The 18734-nt window shown below is 40.1% G+C and overlaps 2 protein-coding genes across 6 annotated transcripts in view; both read right to left on the minus strand.

Moving 5' to 3' along the window:
* Window positions 1-18734, minus strand: part of FAM172A (family with sequence similarity 172 member A) — a 407295-nt gene that overhangs the window by 93556 nt on the left and 295005 nt on the right. Inside the window, exon 11 of one of the 5 annotated variants that reach the window (XM_029942610.1) lies at window positions 5551-5626. The exons of the other annotated variants lie outside the window; for them this stretch is intronic. Coding sequence (XP_029798470.1) covers window positions 5580-5626 — 47 coding nt within the window. The 3' untranslated portion in view covers window positions 5551-5579. Of the gene's footprint in view, window positions 1-5550; window positions 5627-18734 lie in introns of those variants that run through there. 5 annotated transcript variants of the gene reach the window in all.
* The window catches only part of POU5F2 (POU domain class 5, transcription factor 2), a 15149-nt gene continuing 6113 nt past the window's right edge, over window positions 9699-18734 (minus strand). Inside the window, 4 exon segments of the mRNA XM_029941716.1 lie at window positions 9699-10057; window positions 10060-10118; window positions 10120-10480; window positions 10483-11026. Of these exon segments, the coding sequence (XP_029797576.1) occupies window positions 9699-10057; window positions 10060-10118; window positions 10120-10480; window positions 10483-11026 (1323 nt within the window).

The raw sequence follows: 18734 nt of genomic DNA on the forward strand, positions 1-18734 counted from the left end.
TGAAGAAATGGGCAGAAGACATAAACAGACACTTCTCCAAAGAGGACATCCAGATGGCCTACAGGCACTTGAAACGATGCTCAACATCACTCATCATCAGGGAAACACAAATCAAAGCCACACTGAGATAGTACCTCACGCCAGTCAGAGTGGCTAAAATGAACAAATCAAGAGACTATAGATGCTGGAGAGGGTGTGGAGAGATGGGCACCCTCCTACACTGTTGGTGGGAATGTAAACTGGTGCAGCTGCTCTGGAAAACAGTGTGGAGGTTCCTCAAAAAACTATCCATAGAACTCCTCTAAGTCCCAGCAATAGCACTGCTAGGGATTTACCCAAAGGATACAGAAGTGCTGATGCATAGCGGCACATGTATCCCAATGTTCCTAGCGGCACTGTCAAAAATAGCCAAATCATGGAAAGAGCATAAATGTCCATCACCTGATGAATGGATCAAGAAGATGTGGTATATATATATACAATGGAGTATTACATGGCAATGAGAAAGAATGAAATATGGCCATTTGTGGGAAAGTGAATGGACCTCGAGGGTATCATGCTAAGCGAAATAAGTCAGGCAGAGAAGGACTGATACCATATGTTTGCACTCATAGGTCTAAGAGGAGAACAAGAGAAACCTAATGGAGTACCATGGGGAGCGGGAAGGGGAAAGAGAGTTGGGGAGAGAGAGGGATGCAAAACCTGAGAGACTATTGAATACTGAAAACGAACCGAGGGTTGGAGGGGGAGGGGGAAAAGAGGTGGTGGTGACGGAGGAGGGCACTTGTGGGGAAGAGCACTGGGTGTTACATGAAAACCAGTTTGACAATACACTATTAAAAAAATGTTCCTGGATATCCCTCAGTGAGTTATGTGCTCCTTTCTCTATGCTGTTCTTTCACTCACTCCTCAATTATGGGCCACTGGGTGAGGTGATCCTTGATTTTCTCACTTCTTGACTCAAGCTAGCCTGTGTTCCTTGTCTATTTCTGAGTCTTCAATGCTTAGCCCCTTGTAGGTGCTCAGTAGATACTCAGTCACTGAGGAAGTACAGAAGTATAATGTTACTGCTTAAGGGAACTTAAGAATGTGGAACCTGGAGGAAGAGGAGGAGTTGATATGTGGGCCACAGCAAGGACGTCTGGGAGATGGCCAACAGCTGCCATGCTTGGTGTGCTCCTTTTGCTAGCCTTGTTCTGGTGTATTCCTTTTGATCTATATAGCTCATATTTTACATAATGTATTTATATGAATATTAGTATATATGTGCACATGGTTTTAGAACAGTGAGAAACAAAATCATTGTTCTGTAAATTTAATAATATTTGCAAGAATATAAAAATATGTGTAATCAGATCATGTAATTAAATATATATGCATATTTGTGATTAGGACAGGTGAAGTTTTATGGGTGAGTCTTAGAATATACATGGAGTTAAACATGCTCAAGATTATAAGATATTCCACTGAATACATGGACTCATTACTGTCCTCATTAAACAATGATATAAAATCTATACTAGCTTTTTAGTAGAAAGTGGTATTTCATTTATATGTGGTTTTTATTTCAACTGCAGTATCACTGGATCAACTGTGAGAAAATATTTAAATCTCAGAAATTCTAGTACCTTCTGTTTCCTAAATGTTCACATGGTGTATATATGTGCACAGAGAATGTTCACCAAATAAATTGTTTACTGACTAATGCAAGAAACTCAGTTTAAAAATAAAAATGATATACTTTTTTACGGAGGGTGCCATTTCTGGAAACTCAAATAAAAAGGATAAAGATTCTTTCACTTCTCATTTAAAACTGTAATATTTCTGTTAGCATTTTACTTAAGATTTCTTGGCCCAGAAGACAAAAATTTATGGCTTTAGATTAACTACTTTAATGATGTGACACAGAAACAGCAAAATATTCTTTCCTACCTATCATGTAGGTGTGATTCCTTCTTCAGGAGAGAAAAGAACACAATAAATTCCTGTACAGTAAGTCCTTTCCCACTTCTCTTTAGTTTAAATCTCAAAGGTAATATATATTTACAGACAGACAAGAACCATAAAAATATGTGTGAAATGAGGTAGTAATATACAGTATTTGCATGTACTTAACGACTTATTACAGAAAGAATGATTTACACTCCTGTACTGAGAAAACATATTTGGTGTCTACTTAGATTTAGCAATAGTCTTAAAACAATCAGTGTCTAAACACTTGCTATCAGCTGTTTTAGCTCTGCTTTTCATAAATATAACACAATCATAACAAATTAAAGGCAAGTCACTTGACTGTCCTCTTACATTAGCTTGATGAAATTAGTGGCTGGCAATGTTTAGTGGAAAGTGACAGGGCTTTCTCAATAGGTTCATCTATCAACTTTTCTGGAGAAAGTAAGAACCATCTTTATCAAAATACCCCAAATTTTCTTCCTTCCTCCATCCGTACCTCCCTCCTTCCTTCCTTTCTCTCTTCGTTTCCTCCCTTCTTCCTTGTTTTCTTCTTCCCTCCTTCCTCCCTCCCTCCCTCCCTCCCTCCCTCCCTCCCTCTCTCTCTCTTTCCTTCCTTCCTTTCTTCCTTCTTCCTTCTTCCTTTCCTCTCCTCTCCTCTCCTCTCCTCTCCTCTCCTCTCCTCTCCTCTCTCCCTCCCTCTCTCTGTCTCTTGTTCTTTCTTTTCTTTTCTTTCAACCCAACCAGTACTGGAACAAAAAATATCCAAAGTTTTCTTCCTAAAATAAAATTGCTCAAATTCCCTGATGAGATTTCAGTTGTTCTGCTCCCAAAATAAAGTAAATAGCTACCATAATTCTTCAGCCCATAAAGTTATTGGTTGGTATGAAAGAAATGTTATTTTTCTGAAATGTTCCCTTAGAATGGTGATATTATCTATGGAGACAAGATGCAGATATTATCTATGGAGACAATGTTCCCTTAGAATGGTGATATTATCTATGGAGACAAGATGCAGATCTGAGGCTGTTTGAGTCTAGGGGTAATGTTCTTTCCTTTCTATCACACCGCCTCTTACTTAACTCTTTTGTAGAAAAAGATAAGCCAGTCTCTTTGCCTTCCTATACCTCCCCCACAACCCACACTTACATTTTCTCTACATCAGGGGTGGAAAGTGTTATAGGTTGAATTTTTCCCCATTGAAATTTGGAATTTTGAAGTCTTAACCCCAGTGCCTTGAAATGTGACCTTATTTGAAGACAGGACCTTTACAGAGGTGATTAAATTAAATGATATTATTAGGGTGGGCCCTAATCCAATCTGACTGGTATCCTTATAAAAACAGAAAATTTGGACACAGAGAAATGCACAGAGGGAGAACGTTAGGAAGAGACAAGAAAGAGAAGAGGGCCACATACAAGCCGAGGAGAGAGGTCTGCAACAGATTCTCCCTCATAGTCCTCAGAAAGAACCAACCCTGTCCCCACCTTGATCTTGGAATGTGAGTCTTCAGAGCTGTGAGACAATACAATTTCTGTTCTGTAAGCCACCCAGTTTGTAGTACTTTGTTACAAATGCCCTAGCAAATGAATACAGTAGGTTTTGAACCAAAAAAGCTAGAGGGTGTCAACATTTTATAGTACATGTAAAGGCAGGACTGGGCTACATTTGGGAGAACCAGACCATATCAGAAAAGAGGGGTTAAATGGGAATCACAGTAGAATGGTCAGCGTCACCTTACTCTGTCCATTCTTTTAAAAGTTGTTTCCTAATATCAGATAGTAAGGTTTGTGGCAACTGAGACTACTGTCTTTACTTCTTCTGTTTCCCATTTATTCAGTTTGGCTATTAATTTTTAAGCACCCACTATGTGAAAGTTCCTAAAGATGCAAAGGGATGACTTAGGAGCTATAAATAAAGCACAGACAAGGTAGAGTGGAAACACAATGGAGGGAAAAATTATTGAGTGCCTACTGTATTAAAGGGAAGTCCTAGGGGTTTCTTTCTACATTTTATGCTTTTATCAACTCTCTCATCCTGTGGCTTGCTACACATATTTTACACATGAGGAAAAGGAGCTGAAAGAAATAACTCATTTAGAGTAACAGAGACTGTAGGTTACTGAGCTGGGATTTTAACCTGGGAATGCCTGTGTCCCAAACTAAGCCTGGTTATATGTCCAGACTCCCACGGCAGGTACGTCCCTCTGGTTTAGAATATTTGTTAACATTGATGTTATCAGAGACAATACTGACGTATTATAAAAAGACCATAAATCTAAATCTAAATCAAGGCCTTCCCCCAATATCTGATAACCCCACAGTATTTATTACAAGTTGTAATCACATGTTTATTTGCTTAATGTCCATGTCTATCCATAATTAAGCTCCTTGAGGGTCACGATGGGTCTGTTTTTGGTCACCATGGCATCTTACCATCTAGGACACTACTTGTTATATAGGGCATTCAATTAATATTTGCTGAATTAATATAGCAGCAAATACTTAAATCTAGTTTAAATTTTAATTGGGCTGGTGCTATGAACTGAATTGTTTCCCCACAAAAATTCATACATTGAAGTCCTAACGCCCAGTACTCTAGAATGTGATCTTATTTGAAGATATTTACAGAGATGATTAAGTTAAAATGAGGTCATAATCGAATGCATAATCCAATGATTGGTGTCTTTATAAGAGGAGGAAATTTGAACACAGATATCTACACAAGGAAGATAATGTGAAGACACAGGGAGAAGGTGGACTTCTACAAGCCTAATACAGATCCTTGCCTCACAGCCCTCAGAAGGAACCAACCTTGCCCACATCTTGATCTCAGCCTTCTAGACTCTGAACCATGACAAAATAAATTTCTGTTCTTTAAAGCTCCCCAAGCTGGAGTACTTGTTATGGCAGCCCTAGCAAACTAATACATGGTATATTGAACCAAACTCTCTTTCAATAAGAAGGTATATATGAAACTTTCCCACTACTCAGTCAATAATTCAAAGTTTTACAGCTGTTCTGGAACATCATTATCCATTGTAAGATAATAAATCAACTTAAAGCATCTTATGCACTGCCCTGGCCATTGCACCAAGAACTAAAAGAAGGTCTACACCATACATCCTGGGGGGAAGAAGAAGACTAATTATTAAACATTGCAGTTACTCTTTTGGAGAAAAAGAAGTATATAACAGGCTGTACAGTTTTAGAAACGAATATTGAATCCAAAATGTGGTGAATTTTCAGGAAGGCCTCAATTCTTCCTTTTCCAAACCTAGTCTTTGGCAGGCAGTCAGTAGCAGAGTCAACAGTAACAAGTGAAGTTGGTTGGTACTTCATCATTTTGTTGGAAACTGAGGGATGCAAGTCTAAAAAGCCCAAGTTCAATGCCAAAGTAGCTAATTTTGTCTGTAGCAGAATTCACGGCAGGGTTCCGAGCTAAAAGTGAGGTGTAGGGGAGCAGCCCAACACTCTGATGTGCTGCTCTGTTTTCTGAAGATAGCCCTGGAGGTAAACAGTGTCTCTTCAAGAGCGTCTGGTAATGCTTCTCTTCATGATCGTGCTAAAGCTTTGTGTTAAGGATTTTACTGGGTATTGGGGTAGATTCATTTCATGACAGTTCACCTTTCACCTGGCTGGGGCTGTAATCACAGGAAGTGCCCGTGTCTTCAAACCTAGAAGTCTATGGATCTTATTTATATTCATTTAGTTTCTTCAAATATGACAAGTAAGGAGGATTCTACTGTGATAAAAACAGGGTTTTGATACTTTGAAATGGTTTTTAAAATTGAAAAGTAAACATTCAGAAACATGAAAATGATCTGGGCTTATATTATATTCTAAATATGGGCTAACACCACGGAGGTATACAAACATACTAATTGTAATTGTAAATTACCATGTTGTGCAGGAAAACAGACATATGGCAGGTGTCTGCACTCACTAAGCTACACTACAGCTCTTTAACATTAATGGGCATCTGATTTAAAGGAAAAAACTAATTTTTTAGCAACGTCTCTCTGATATATCTCAACACTCCTCCGTTTAGAGGACTGCCTTTCTTTTTAAAGAAACTACAGATCTCACTAAAAAATGAAAAGGCCACATTTATTATTTTAAGATAAAATAGCTTTATGATGAAAAACTACCATTTTACAGATAAAAGAGACTGGAAGAATGAACAGTTTTAGGAACCGGAGATTTCCTAGCACCTTCCTTTAGAAATTTTTCTTAAACGTTTTTATTGTATAAAACATATAGCAAAACAATTTCATAATCACCAATGATAGTTACTTATGTATATATGTCTATATGTAACACACCTTTTTCCTTAAAAAATAAAAAGTATCATAAAGCTTAATAAACTGTTTTGCCTCCCTCAACAATCTATTCTGAATTTTGTCAAAACTATAACTCTCTAATACAATTTTTAACCATACATGGTGGTCCTTTTTATTTACTTAGCCTTTGTTGAACATTTACATTGTTTCTAACTTGTTGTTGTTAAAAAAATGCTGTAATGACCACCCTTATCACTAAATTTTTGCATGCACATACGATTTTTTCTTATTAAGATTCACTAAAGTTGAAATGATTGGCTAAAGAAAGATCACATTTTAAAACTTCCCATATGAATTATCCAATAGCCTTTCATGAAGGTTGCCTCAATTCACACTCCCACAAAATGGGATAGTCAAATACTTGTTTATGTTAGCTTTGTCCATAACCACCACCTCACTGTTTAAATTACCGTAGTTTCATAATATTTGGTAGGACAAGGCCACCCTAACTCTTTTCTTCAAAATTTTATTTTCCTAAGTTTTATTCTTTTTATTTACAATCACCTTTACAAGTAATACTCTCATATTCCACTAAGGATTTTATTGGATGGCATTGTAGTTTTCACCTTAAAAACACTGTTTTACATAGATAATACTGTTTTGTACCCTAAAAAAAAAAAAACACCAAGATTCTGCCAAGGAAACTAATACTGTTTAGTAAGCAAGATGATTTCTAGAAGAAAGCCATAAACAGAAGTGGCTACACTGAAAACTAAATCCCATGATATAGTTTTAGTACAAAGATGTATAACATGTATATTTAAAAAATACGAAATTATAGAAAACATTTAGATGATATTTCAAGAGCAAGAAAATGTGTTGGAATAAGGGAGAATATCCTAACACTTCAAATTTTCTTAGGCAATAGATAGAAAGATTTTAAGAACAAGAGAAATTATTTTTATGATAGGAATCTAATTAAAGTGCCACAGATTGATAAAAGTATAAGAAGAATCAAGGCAATAATTAATAGAGTATTTGGCATGAATTTGAAAGACTTATTTGTGATTCAGGTCCTCTATTCTATGGTGAGCTAGAGATACCCAGAAAATACAGATTCAAAGAAAACCAGGAATTACCTGTTAGACTGGTATTAGGTCAAGGGAAAACTCTCGAGGGTAAGGTGGCCAAAGGGAATGTATTTCTAAAATTCTAAAACTGTAGATCTACAAAGAGCTGTGTTTCCTTTGAAAATGTGATAAAAGCTATCATCACGATCTTTATAGATGCACAAATGTACAAACACACTCCTCTGCCTGTGCTGTAAAGGGGTTTGGCGTCTTCAGGTTAAGAATACTTGCCTTGTTTAAAGAAAACACGAGATAAAGGAAACATTTGATAAAAGAAATATTTCGGCATGATGGTAAAGATCTTACTGAGTGGCTGGAATCTGTGTTTTTAATTGACATGAGGGAAAATCTGGCAAATATGAAGACTCTGGACTATTGTTTAACTTTTGCCTCTGCCAACTACTACACTGAAGTTATTTTCACCTTAGTACCACTGACGTCGTTGCTGGGGACAGAGGCATATCTGACTTGATTTTAAGTTGGTCTCTGTATATTTGATACTGTTCAGCACTGACACCACGCTGTTGGTTTTCTCCCAACTCTAAGGGCAATTCATTCTGTTTTGAGGGGTTTTATTATTAAGGTTTCTATCCAAAATCTTTAATCTTTGAAAAATCTGAAATCCTTTAAATATCAAAGTTTCCCCACTGTCCAGCTTCTTCTCCTTATAGTCAAGTCAAGAGGCCCAGCAATGGGAAAATGGCATTTTAAGTTATGTGAGGGCTGACCAGTGGCACAACGTGGTGTGCGCCTGACCAGAGGTGCAGCGGCTGTGTGCCTGCAGCTGGGCAGGTGTCAAGGCAGGCCCTTGGAGCTGTTCCGGAGATTGAAAGCCCATAACCATGTCTTCAAATACGCAGGGGCTGTAGAATTCAAGGAGGCCAGAGCCTCCTCAGAGCTGTGAGGAGGTGCGTGTTAACACAACCACAGTTGTTCATCCCATCCCGGCATTAAATACTGCCTGGCCCTCTGCAGAAGCATCTCGCCTTCAAGGCTGTCCAGAAGGGTTTTCTGGGAAAAGGAAGAAATGAGACTGGTGCTGTGTGACTTTTAGTGGAAGAGTCCAAGAGTAAGTGATAAGTAACCCAATGAACCTAAAGTTTGTGTCCATCTTCACGAACCTCTGTGTATTGTCAATGTTTTATCTTCAAACACTGACAAGAAGAAAAAAAACATACATTGGGAGAAATCAGAGAAAACTAGAGAAAAAGCAAGTAATAAAAATAAAAGCTAACAGTTAATTAATTATAAAATAAAATAAAAAGCAGTAAATAGGATAAAAATTTTGAAAAAGTTGTTCTTTGAAAATATCTATAGATATTCTTTGTAAGAACTGATTAAGTGGGAAAAGGAGAGAAAGAAAAAACCAACGAGATTAGTCCTTATATTGACAAACTCAGATATAATATTTAGTGATGGAATTAGAAAGCCATAAATATTACATGCAGATGTATGGCAGCAGAGGTACAAACATAGAGGAATTAGTGATTTGTGTTTAGTATATGATGACCAAAGTTTACCAATGTAGAAGTAGAAGTAGAAAACTAGAAAAAACCAATTTCATAGAAGAGACTGGAAAAGTGGTATATAAAGTATACCATCACAAAACCCACCAGGGAATGTTGACTCAACCATTACAGATATTCTCTAAGACGCATATCTGAGCTCAAAAGAAAGTAAGGAAAATACCCAGGTAATAAACCAAATGGAGCTGAAAACCAGAGAAGTAAGCTGGTGCTGGGGCTGAGCAAGCGCCGTCCATCCTGCCAACCTCACTAAGCAATAGGCTCCCCATACAATGACTGGGGCAGGACTGAGGATAAACCAGTGGGACTCCACACGGTGGAGATCTGGATTGAGACTTCCACCTGAAACTGAGCACTCTACACGAAAAGGTGAATTAGGAAAAAAGAAAGAAAGAAAGCATCTTTCAAGAAAGGGAAGAGCACAAGAAAACTCATGTTTCAGCAAGGGCCCTGGGTAGATTTTGTGTACTTTTCCCATATCCCAACCTCAAACCTTCCCCCAGAGGTTACTACTATCCTGGATTCTGTGTTTATATTTATATAAAATTCTGCTTGGTTTTGATTTAAAAAAATGGTGTACTGAAATAATCTTCTGTGTTTGAACTTCACAATATTGTGTTTATAGGGAAAAAAAATCCCTATGTTTGCTGATAATCACAAGGAATAACAGACACAAGTAATTTTCAATTAATTAAAAAGAGAGAGAGAAAATGTCCAAAATCATATATGTCTTGTGATGTACCTAACACCAATGCTAGGTAAAAACACTGGAGTAATAAACTTCAACTTCCCGCCCCACCCCCAAATTTCCTAAACACTCCCAACTGTCCCTTCAGTAGTCTTAACTTTCTTTAGACAGTTAATGGAGCTCTTAATGTGAACAGCCCTGAAATGAACCTCCGGGTCCCATTTCCCCCGTTCAGCTCTGCCCAGAAGAGCGGGCCCCTCAGTTTGAAAGCCCGGAGGGGCTCTGAGGGGTGGCTGGGGCAGAGAGGCGATCCCCTCCACAGGGAAAGGGGTGAAGGGTATAAAGTAGGGCCCTTCATAGTTGGGGAAACTGAAATGGGGCCCTCATACCACAGGAAAGTACATTGGTCTACCAGGGAAAGGAGGCCCTGCTGCCTCCACAGCCTCTGGTGAAGAGAAATCAATGGTTGGCTGACCATCCAGTTACTGAACCAAACTCAGACCAGTTCCTTCTGCAGCTGGAGCTGCCCAGCGATGTGGCTGTTTGCTCCGGTGTGGGCTTCCGTACTGCAAGAAGGGTTTCTCCAGACTGCTTCCGATGCGTCGCTCCCTGCTTGCCTGTCTCTGCTTCCCAGCCTGCTGCAGGATCATCCCCACTTTGAATATGCCCATAAAGTTCTTGGTATCCACTTCTGCCCGCCACATTTTCATCAGCAGTTGCAACTTTCACATGTTGGAGGGGCTGAGCTGCTGGGCCTCAATGCGGGAGACGGTGGTCTGGCTAAGAACCTTTCCAAAGAGAGCCCCCATGGTGAAGCGCACATCGGCCTGCGAGGACCCCAGGGCCATTCTCATTTGCCTCAGCTCCTTGGCCAGCTGCTCCATCTCTTTCTCTATGGCTGAGAGTCCTCCGGCAGGGCCAACCTAGGGATGCACTGCTGGACGATGTAGGGCCTGGGGAAGGTGCCCTTAGAGGGTCTCGGGAACCAGGACCCCGTCTCGCCAGCTCCGACCCTGGGTCTTCAGGGTGCCATCCCGCCCTGGAATTCGTATGGCAGGGGACCCAGGAGCATCTCCCACACCTCAGGGCCTGGGCTGACCGCCAGCTGGATTCCCCGCTGGGCTATCAGCATGCTGGGAGCCACCTGGGCAATCAACCAGACCAGAGTGTCAACTTGCACTGGCGTTGGCCCTCTGGTCCCACCCCTACCACTGCCTGGCAGTGGGGAGAAGTATGAGGGTCTGTATCCGGCCACAGGGTAAGACGGTACAGGAGTAGGGAGTCTGGTAGGAACTGATGGCCCACGTGGCTTCAGAACAGCCGCCAGCCCTGCCCTCCAGCGCTGCCCCCCAGTGGGCAGAGATGGCGGTGCAGGTGAGAGAAACCGGCCCGGATGTATTTGTCGAGGGGTGGGGAAATCTAGTAGACCTACCGGTAATCCCTTGGGTTTCTGGGATTAAAAGAGTGGGTTTCCTATCCTGGTCTATGCTTCTAATTCCCTCCGTGTTATAGGTCTCTCTCTCGGGCTTTGCACTTCCAAGGGGTCTGGGATCTCGTAGTCACTGCCTCCATCCTCTCCCTGAAGGGAACCTCGGCATTTTCTAACAGCTATTCAGAACTCTGGTACCTAATCTCTTTCCTCCACATTATCTGTGGAGAAAAGACCCCTTTTGGCTTCACAAATATTTGTGGAACATCTATATACCAGGTATTGCTGGGACTACCCCTCAATTCATTAACCATCCCCTCACTGCTATCATTATGGTCAAAAATACTGCCGAAAGTAGTGGCATATCTTCAGTTCCTGTGCCCTAAGAAACCTAAGCATTTCTGCCTAAATTTCTTCTAGGGTCTATCAGTTTACACTCAGCTTCTACCCCCAACCCCCATGCTTTGCCATTGTACTCTCTTACGGAGGAGGCTGAGTTTCTTGACTAATTATTCATGTTTCCCCCCCATCAGCCCTTCAAGTGCTTTGCTCTGCATCCCACCTTAGCTTCCTGGTCCAGTTTCCACATATGACAGAGACGTAGGTGGTTCATCTTTCTCCCCCTCTGGAGGCAGGTCTCTGATCAGGACTGACCTGCTGCTCCCCACTGAATGCTCCCTTCAATACCTGCTTCACCAGCATCAGGCTCCCCTCTCCCTTGCCTCTGTCCCATCAGAGAGCCAAGGATCTGAGAAAATTTGTTCCTACATCATGTCCCCAGTTCAAGCATCCAGTCCCAGGCCTTATGTGGAGAAAGTTAAGGGAGGAGTGGGAGAAGCTCTGACCTCAGGTTCAAAGCTTCCAGGGAGGGGCTTTGGGAAGGGAGAAGACAGTAACCTTGGCTGGACAATCCCAGCCTCCTGCCCCTCCCTTTCCAACTGAACAATGATGTGGGTTTGTCCTACCCATGTCTGCTGAAATTGGCCTTCTGGAAGTTATTGCCAACCTCCCAAATGTCAAATCTGATGGCCTTTTAAAAATTCCCATCCTATTAAAATTCTCTGCAGTATCTGACAATGCTGACTATTCGTCTTGCTCCTTTTTAAATTTCCATGACTTGTTGGCAAGAGCCAAATTTGTATTTTAGCCCTCACTCTTAATATCCAATTCTTATTTGCCACCACTCAAATCAAATTCATTATTTGCATTCCTAAAACTGCCTCTCCTCTGGGGGTCCCTGAGTTGGCTAATGGCATTATCATCCAGTCAGTCACCCAAGCTTAAACCCGGAAACTGTTCTTGACCTTTCCCATTTCTTCCTCCTTCCTTCTCTTCCTTCTTTCCCAACCTCATCTACCATGTTCTCCCTGACTCCCTCCATCCCATCTTGATCAGTGAGAACATCTCACTTTGCCCTAAAGATGTCACGTTATTCATGACTATTATACCTTTATGCTGGCCCTTCTGTCTGAAAGCACTTCCCTTTGCTTTTTGGTCTCATTCTCTCATTCATTTAGGATTCTTCTGAAATGTCATCTCACTAGAAAGGCCTTCTCTGATTATCCTATCTAAAACAGTATCCATGGCTCAGTCAGTTAAGCGTCTGGCTTCAGCTCAGGTCATGATCTCATGGTTCATGGGTTTGGGCCCTGCGTCTGGCTCTGTGCTGACAGCTAGCTCAGAGCATGGAGCCTGCTTCAGATTCGGTATCTCCCTCGCTCTATGACCCTCCCTTGCTTGAGCTATCACTCTCTGTCTCTCAAAAATAAATTAAGAAAACATTAAAAAAATAAAAGAAAATAAAACAGTATCCATGACCATTCTGTTTCCCTTTTTAAGCTTTGCTTTGTGGTATTAATAGGTGTCACTACCTAATACAAAATTATTTGTCATATACTTATTGTAGGTTTCTCGGCCGCAAAGAAAGCAGGGACTTTATCCGGTTCATGGCTCTGTCTATTGTGTCTCCAACTGTGCTTGCCTCATAGAAGGTGCTCAGTAAACATTCCTTGAATAAATGAAGCATGCTCTATTTCCAGCCACCTTTGCTACGCAGTTTAGAAGTGGGGTGCCTGGGTGGCTCAGTCGGTTGAGCGTTCAACTTCGGCTCAGGTCTGGATCTTGTGCTTGTGGGTTTGAGTCTCGCATCAGGCTCTGTGCTGACAGCTCAGCACCTGGAGCCTGCTTTGGATTCTGTGTCTCCTTCTCTCTCTACCCCTCCCTTGCTCATGCTCTCTCTCTCTCTGTCTCTCAAAAAATCAAATAAAACAACAAAAAAGATGCAGTTTAAAAATGACTTTATGGTGTAACCTATTCCCATGCAGAGTTAGTTGTTGCTTTTGTAGCGCTCCCCTTATTTGATACATGTATGTTTTATTATAATATTTATCAGTAATTATTTATTTTATGTCTCTCACCCTCCGTCTAGAGTGTGAGGTACTTAAGGGCATGCAGGTGTTATAAAAGCCTGGAACATAATGGAACCCTGTTCAGTATGTGTTTGCAGAAAGAGTGAATGAATTCTCACCTTTACAATTCTGAGAGAAAAATCACATTTAGTTTCAGAGTAACAACAAGAAACTTGACCCTCCCAGGAGCATCTCTATTCTTTCTCTCTTGTCCTAGAACAAGGCTCCTAACCACTAGATCGGGTGTAGTAGTACCATGAGACAAATTTAACACAACACTACAGGTAACAAGATAGGAGATGTGGCCTTGAAGCAATGGTAAAGGGAAAAAGAGTTGAGGAGTCACCTGTCGTCTGTGTATGTGATTGTTGTTTGCACCTCACCTGCAGCCCCGGCTGGAATGTATGCTGGTAAAGAGCAAGGTCCTTGTCTGTCTAGTTCAATGCTAGAACCTCACCACCTGGAAGTACATCTGGCATAGAGGAGGAAGTTAATCAATATCTGTTTATTGTTAAAGAAATGAATCTGCAGCATTAACGGTGACAAGACATCCCTATTTGCTTTGAGTTAGGTTCCAAGATGACGTCTATGGAAAATAGTTTACAAGATACAAAATTTTACTTAAGAATAATTTTGCTGTTATCTTTCCAGGTATATATGCACATGCTATTCTTTTTTCAAAATTACAGAACACCCAGTGTCTGCTAAACAGAATGGAAAGTGGATCACAAAGAGGAATTAAACAAAGTAATTATATAAATTAAAGCCCACATATTGAAACCAGCCCATTTGCAGGAGAGAACCACAGAGAAAAGGTTCATTAGTTGTTTAAAAACAATAGCTGAATAAAAACATTTTTAGTGAATTGGAAAAAAAGTGAATGCAAGTAATTTTGAGGAAAGATTCTATTAAATGAGTTAAAACATAGTAGCTAAACACAGTTCCTAAATTAAAAGGTAAAGCTATATTAACTTGATGGGTTTTAAAATTAACTTGGATGCTCTCAATTAAGGCTTTCTCTGTACTTGGACAGATTTCATCAGCCAACATGCCTATCTCCTGTTAATGCACATGTGCTGCCACGAATAAAAGCCCATATTCTTAAGGGAAGTCTTGACATCTCCTTAAAAGTATATTTAATATGCCAGGGAAATGAAGTGATCAGGGGGAAAAAAACACACCAGGAGCATATTTGGTTGGAAGAGAAAACAGAGATCAGAAGAAGGTAGGTGAGGAGTACGCCCAAGACAGCCAGCAATGGTTGGGCAGGGGCGCTTGAGAGGTAATCCATCACCTTCAGCAAATACAGAGACCTCTCAGTAAGTGATTAGATTACAATATACGAAGTGGGTCAGTCTTATCCATAGGGAATTACAAAGTAAGGATAAGAAGCATATGGTCTCAGGCTCCTGTGTATTTATAATCTAAATGGGGAAGAAGAAAAACTGTCAGGAGAAGAGGACATCTACACGTGCTCAAAGAAAAGTTAACCGTTTTCTATTATTAGGATCTTTGGAGTTAAGAGAAGTTGGCTTTTAAGCAGAAATGCACAAAGTATCAGGATTTGTATTATTATGCTCTCCATAAGTATACTCTATTTTAAGATGACAAAACCAGCTGCCAAGATCCACTAATGGTAAGAAGCATGAAAATTGTGGACGCAAAGTTAATAAATAATAAACATTCTTATAAGGGCTTCCTTCAAGTTTCATCTCTTTGGGAATTTTGCCCATACATACACTGGGGACCACAGTGCTCTCCCTTGGCCCCGAACTTACTGCATTTCCACATATATATGTTGGCTGCCTTAAAAGTCAGCTGGAGTTTCATATATTAGCTCCCTATCTAGGAGATATAATATCTCCTCTGGGCATTTATAGACACCTTTTATTTTGTGCTTATGGGATAAAGCGTGTGCTAACGCATGAGCTATCCCCAGTGTTCTCAGTATGGTATGTGCATAAAGACACCTGGATGTGAAGGAGATCTGGCGTTCACACTGTCCTGTTGATCAGTTATCTTATTGGCTAGGAAGGTGATCTTTGCTTCCTCATCTCTCCGAATAACATCTCTCCCAAAGCTGCTCATGCTCCAGAGAGGAGAGGGCTTTGTTCACGAATATATTAGAAGTGTCATTTCTCTAGCAGAGGATCCAAAAGCAAAACAAAACAAAACAAACTTTGTGAATGTAATTAAATCAATAGAGGAGACTAGGAGATCTAAGAATGAGGAACAAGTCAGGCAGAGAGGGTAAGTCAGATTGAATGGTGTGAATTTGTTTCCCTCCCTTTGCAGGTGTCCTAATAACCTAGCACTGACCAGGCATCAGGGCGTAAAGGCACTGTTCAGCTGAAATGCAGGTCCCCAAGAACCATATTAGTCAAGGCAAAGGTGGGAGACAAGATTCAGGCACTGGGAAGTTTGTTTCTCTCTGGGTCTAGGAAGGAAAAGTCAGGCATCCAGGAAAACTGTGGCAACTGTGGATAGTAAGGAAAGATGCCTCCCAACTTCCAGTGAGAAAGTCAACACCACACATTACAACAGTTTAGTTCACCGAGAACTCCCTCAAAATACAGGGAAATGATGGGGAGAGGAAGGGGGAAAGAGAGTGGGGGAGAGTGAGGGACACAGATCAAGGGAGACTACTGAATACTGAGAATGAACCATGGACTGAAGGGGGAGGGGGAGGGAAGCAGGGGGTGATGGTCATGGTGGGGGGCACTTGTGGGGAAAAGCACTGGGTGTTATATGGAAACCAATTTGACAATAAACTATTAAAAAAATACAGGGAAATGATTAAACCATTAAACCTCTGGGTGGATTTTTAAGAATAAAACTGTATTAAGACAAACTGAGACATCGAAGATAAGTTAAGCAATTAAGACATAAATGTACCTGAAGGTAAAGTACCTAGAATAAGAATGCTGAAGTTGTGAGCATCTGAGTGGCTTAGCCGGTTAAGCGTCTGACTTTGGCTCAGGTCATGATCTCAGGGTTTGTGGGAGCCTGCGTCGGGCTCTGTGCTGACGGCTCAGAGTCTGTTGTCTGCTTTGGATTCTGTCTCACTCTCTCTCTCTCTCTCTCTCTCTCTGCCCCTGTCCTGCTGGTGTTCTTTCTCTATCTCTCAAAAATAAATAAAAAAGAATACTAAAGTTATAATAACATGGAAAGAGTTAACCAGATCAACAAAGTAACTAAAAAGAATCACTTATTGCTCTATGAAATAAATGCATATAATAGATAATAGCACCATTCTGTATAAAAGAGAGTAGAAGACAGGAACAGGGTGAAAGGACAGCTACTGGGAACAACAGTACTGCCAAACACCGTTGCTCATAAAATATGTAGGGAGAATCTAGAAGGTACAAGTACCACCAACATAGAATCTCTTCATTATCTTAATTTCAGAATAAGATTATGAAGGACTTTGTTGTCGTTGTTGTCGTTACTACTTTTTATTATTAAAAGAAATGACTCTGCTGTGACATAACTGCTGCTTAGAAATAAAAGCTCATGACACAGATATAACACAACCACACTGCCAGGGGCTACAAAGAGGTTTTGCATCTATTGGCAAAAATCCTTCCATTATATTCTGTAGAGCTGCGGTATTCATGAACTATGAACTTCCTGTGCTATAAAATAATATTAAATATAAAAACCCTACAGCCTTCAACAGAAACCTCAAAGAATTTTAAATGTCTATATAAGGCAGGTAGAGCAATTGAGCCGAGCAGGGCTGAGTTGAAAGGCACTCTGGTGATGAGTCAGGTATATTCACAGAGTCACAGACAGTTAAAGTGTAAAGGTCCTTGTTATGTCAGGCAGGATTCAGACAAACTTTTTAGCTGAGTTTGCCCTTGTTACACAAGAAAAGCTTTAGGATGTTCTTGCATTGATTAGTCTAGTCACTGTTCTGCATTCAAATTTGTACTCTGCTTACACCTTAGAGCAGGAGATATACAACTGGCTTAATGAAAAATGCTCCATTACATTTTGCAGTAAAATACACCTAACAGAGATAACAACTTACGACCAATGAAACCAGTAATTCAGAAGGTGACATGTCCTCAGAGCAGTAAATGAGAAGTAGGGTAGGATTTCTGTTTATAGGAAATAATTCTTTAAGGCACTGTATTTTTTTGTTAAGGAGATTCTAAATTAATTGATCTTGGTGCCATTGCCATTGCAATATTTGGAGTCTCTGAATTTCCCTGGAATCTCCTTAAGAAACTCTGAACTAAAACTAGCCAAACAGAGACACTTTTATCTTTTTTGGAAAAATGAACACATATTTAGTAACATGAAATGCAATAATAACCACAAAAAATTCCAGAGGTAACACCAGACTTAAAATTTTAAGTTCCAATATAGTAACTCTATCTAAATATGTAAATTAAAAACTCCTTTTAGCATTTGAAACCTGACAAAGTCCCTGGCTTCGGACAGTGAGGTAATAAGTCAAGTTATTAAACTGAATCCTATTTAAAGTCACCTCACTATGATTTGGAAGGTCTTAAAGAGAACCAACCAGGCTATCAAAGTCTCCCGAGCAGAAGACTCATGCTCAAACCCACATTTATTTCTCTGGAGTTCATTGCCACTCTCAGTAGCCTGTGCTCCATTCTCTGTGTGTGCACAGAACACCAGGTAGATGAAGGGTTCGTCTTCTGAGAGCCTCAGAACTCCAGGAAGCAATTATGTCAAAGCAGCTATGAATGGAGAACTGAAAGCAAGATTTCAATGATCATTACGTATTTCATAAAAATTTAACTGTCTTTTTGAATGTCCAACTCTACATTCACACGTTTCCAGAAGTATAAAAAAGGTATATAGTGAAAATGCACAGCATTTATTTTTAATTTTTATTTTGTTGCCAATCATGGCACCATTTCTGAGTGTTAACTTGGTTAACTTCCAGCTAGAATTTTACATTTTGCTTACACAGAATTTCTTGTAATATTTTAAATTCAAGAAAGACATTTGTCTTCTATGATTGACAGGAATGTAGATGAAACATAAGGAAGAAACCAATGAATTTAAAGAAGTTTCTCATAGGGATATGTTCTAGGGCAGGTGTCATTCTGAAAAGAAAACAATATATTAAAGAACCAAGAGTCTTTCAGGGAGTGTGGAAGAACATGACATTAGCAAGAAGAATGAAAGGGAAAGGGTCCGCATGGAATTTTAATAGATTTAGGACAATGAAGAAAGGAGGCTGAAAACTAAAGAACAGGCAGAGGATAAACACTATTTCCATAGAAGATGCAGTGGGAGGATCTAAGAGTTAACTCTGTGATAAGACATGACAGGAATCAGGA

Source organism: Suricata suricatta, chromosome 6 (genome assembly GCF_006229205.1).
Source record: "Suricata suricatta isolate VVHF042 chromosome 6, meerkat_22Aug2017_6uvM2_HiC, whole genome shotgun sequence".
In the NCBI taxonomy this organism is placed as follows: domain Eukaryota; kingdom Metazoa; phylum Chordata; class Mammalia; order Carnivora; family Herpestidae; genus Suricata; species Suricata suricatta.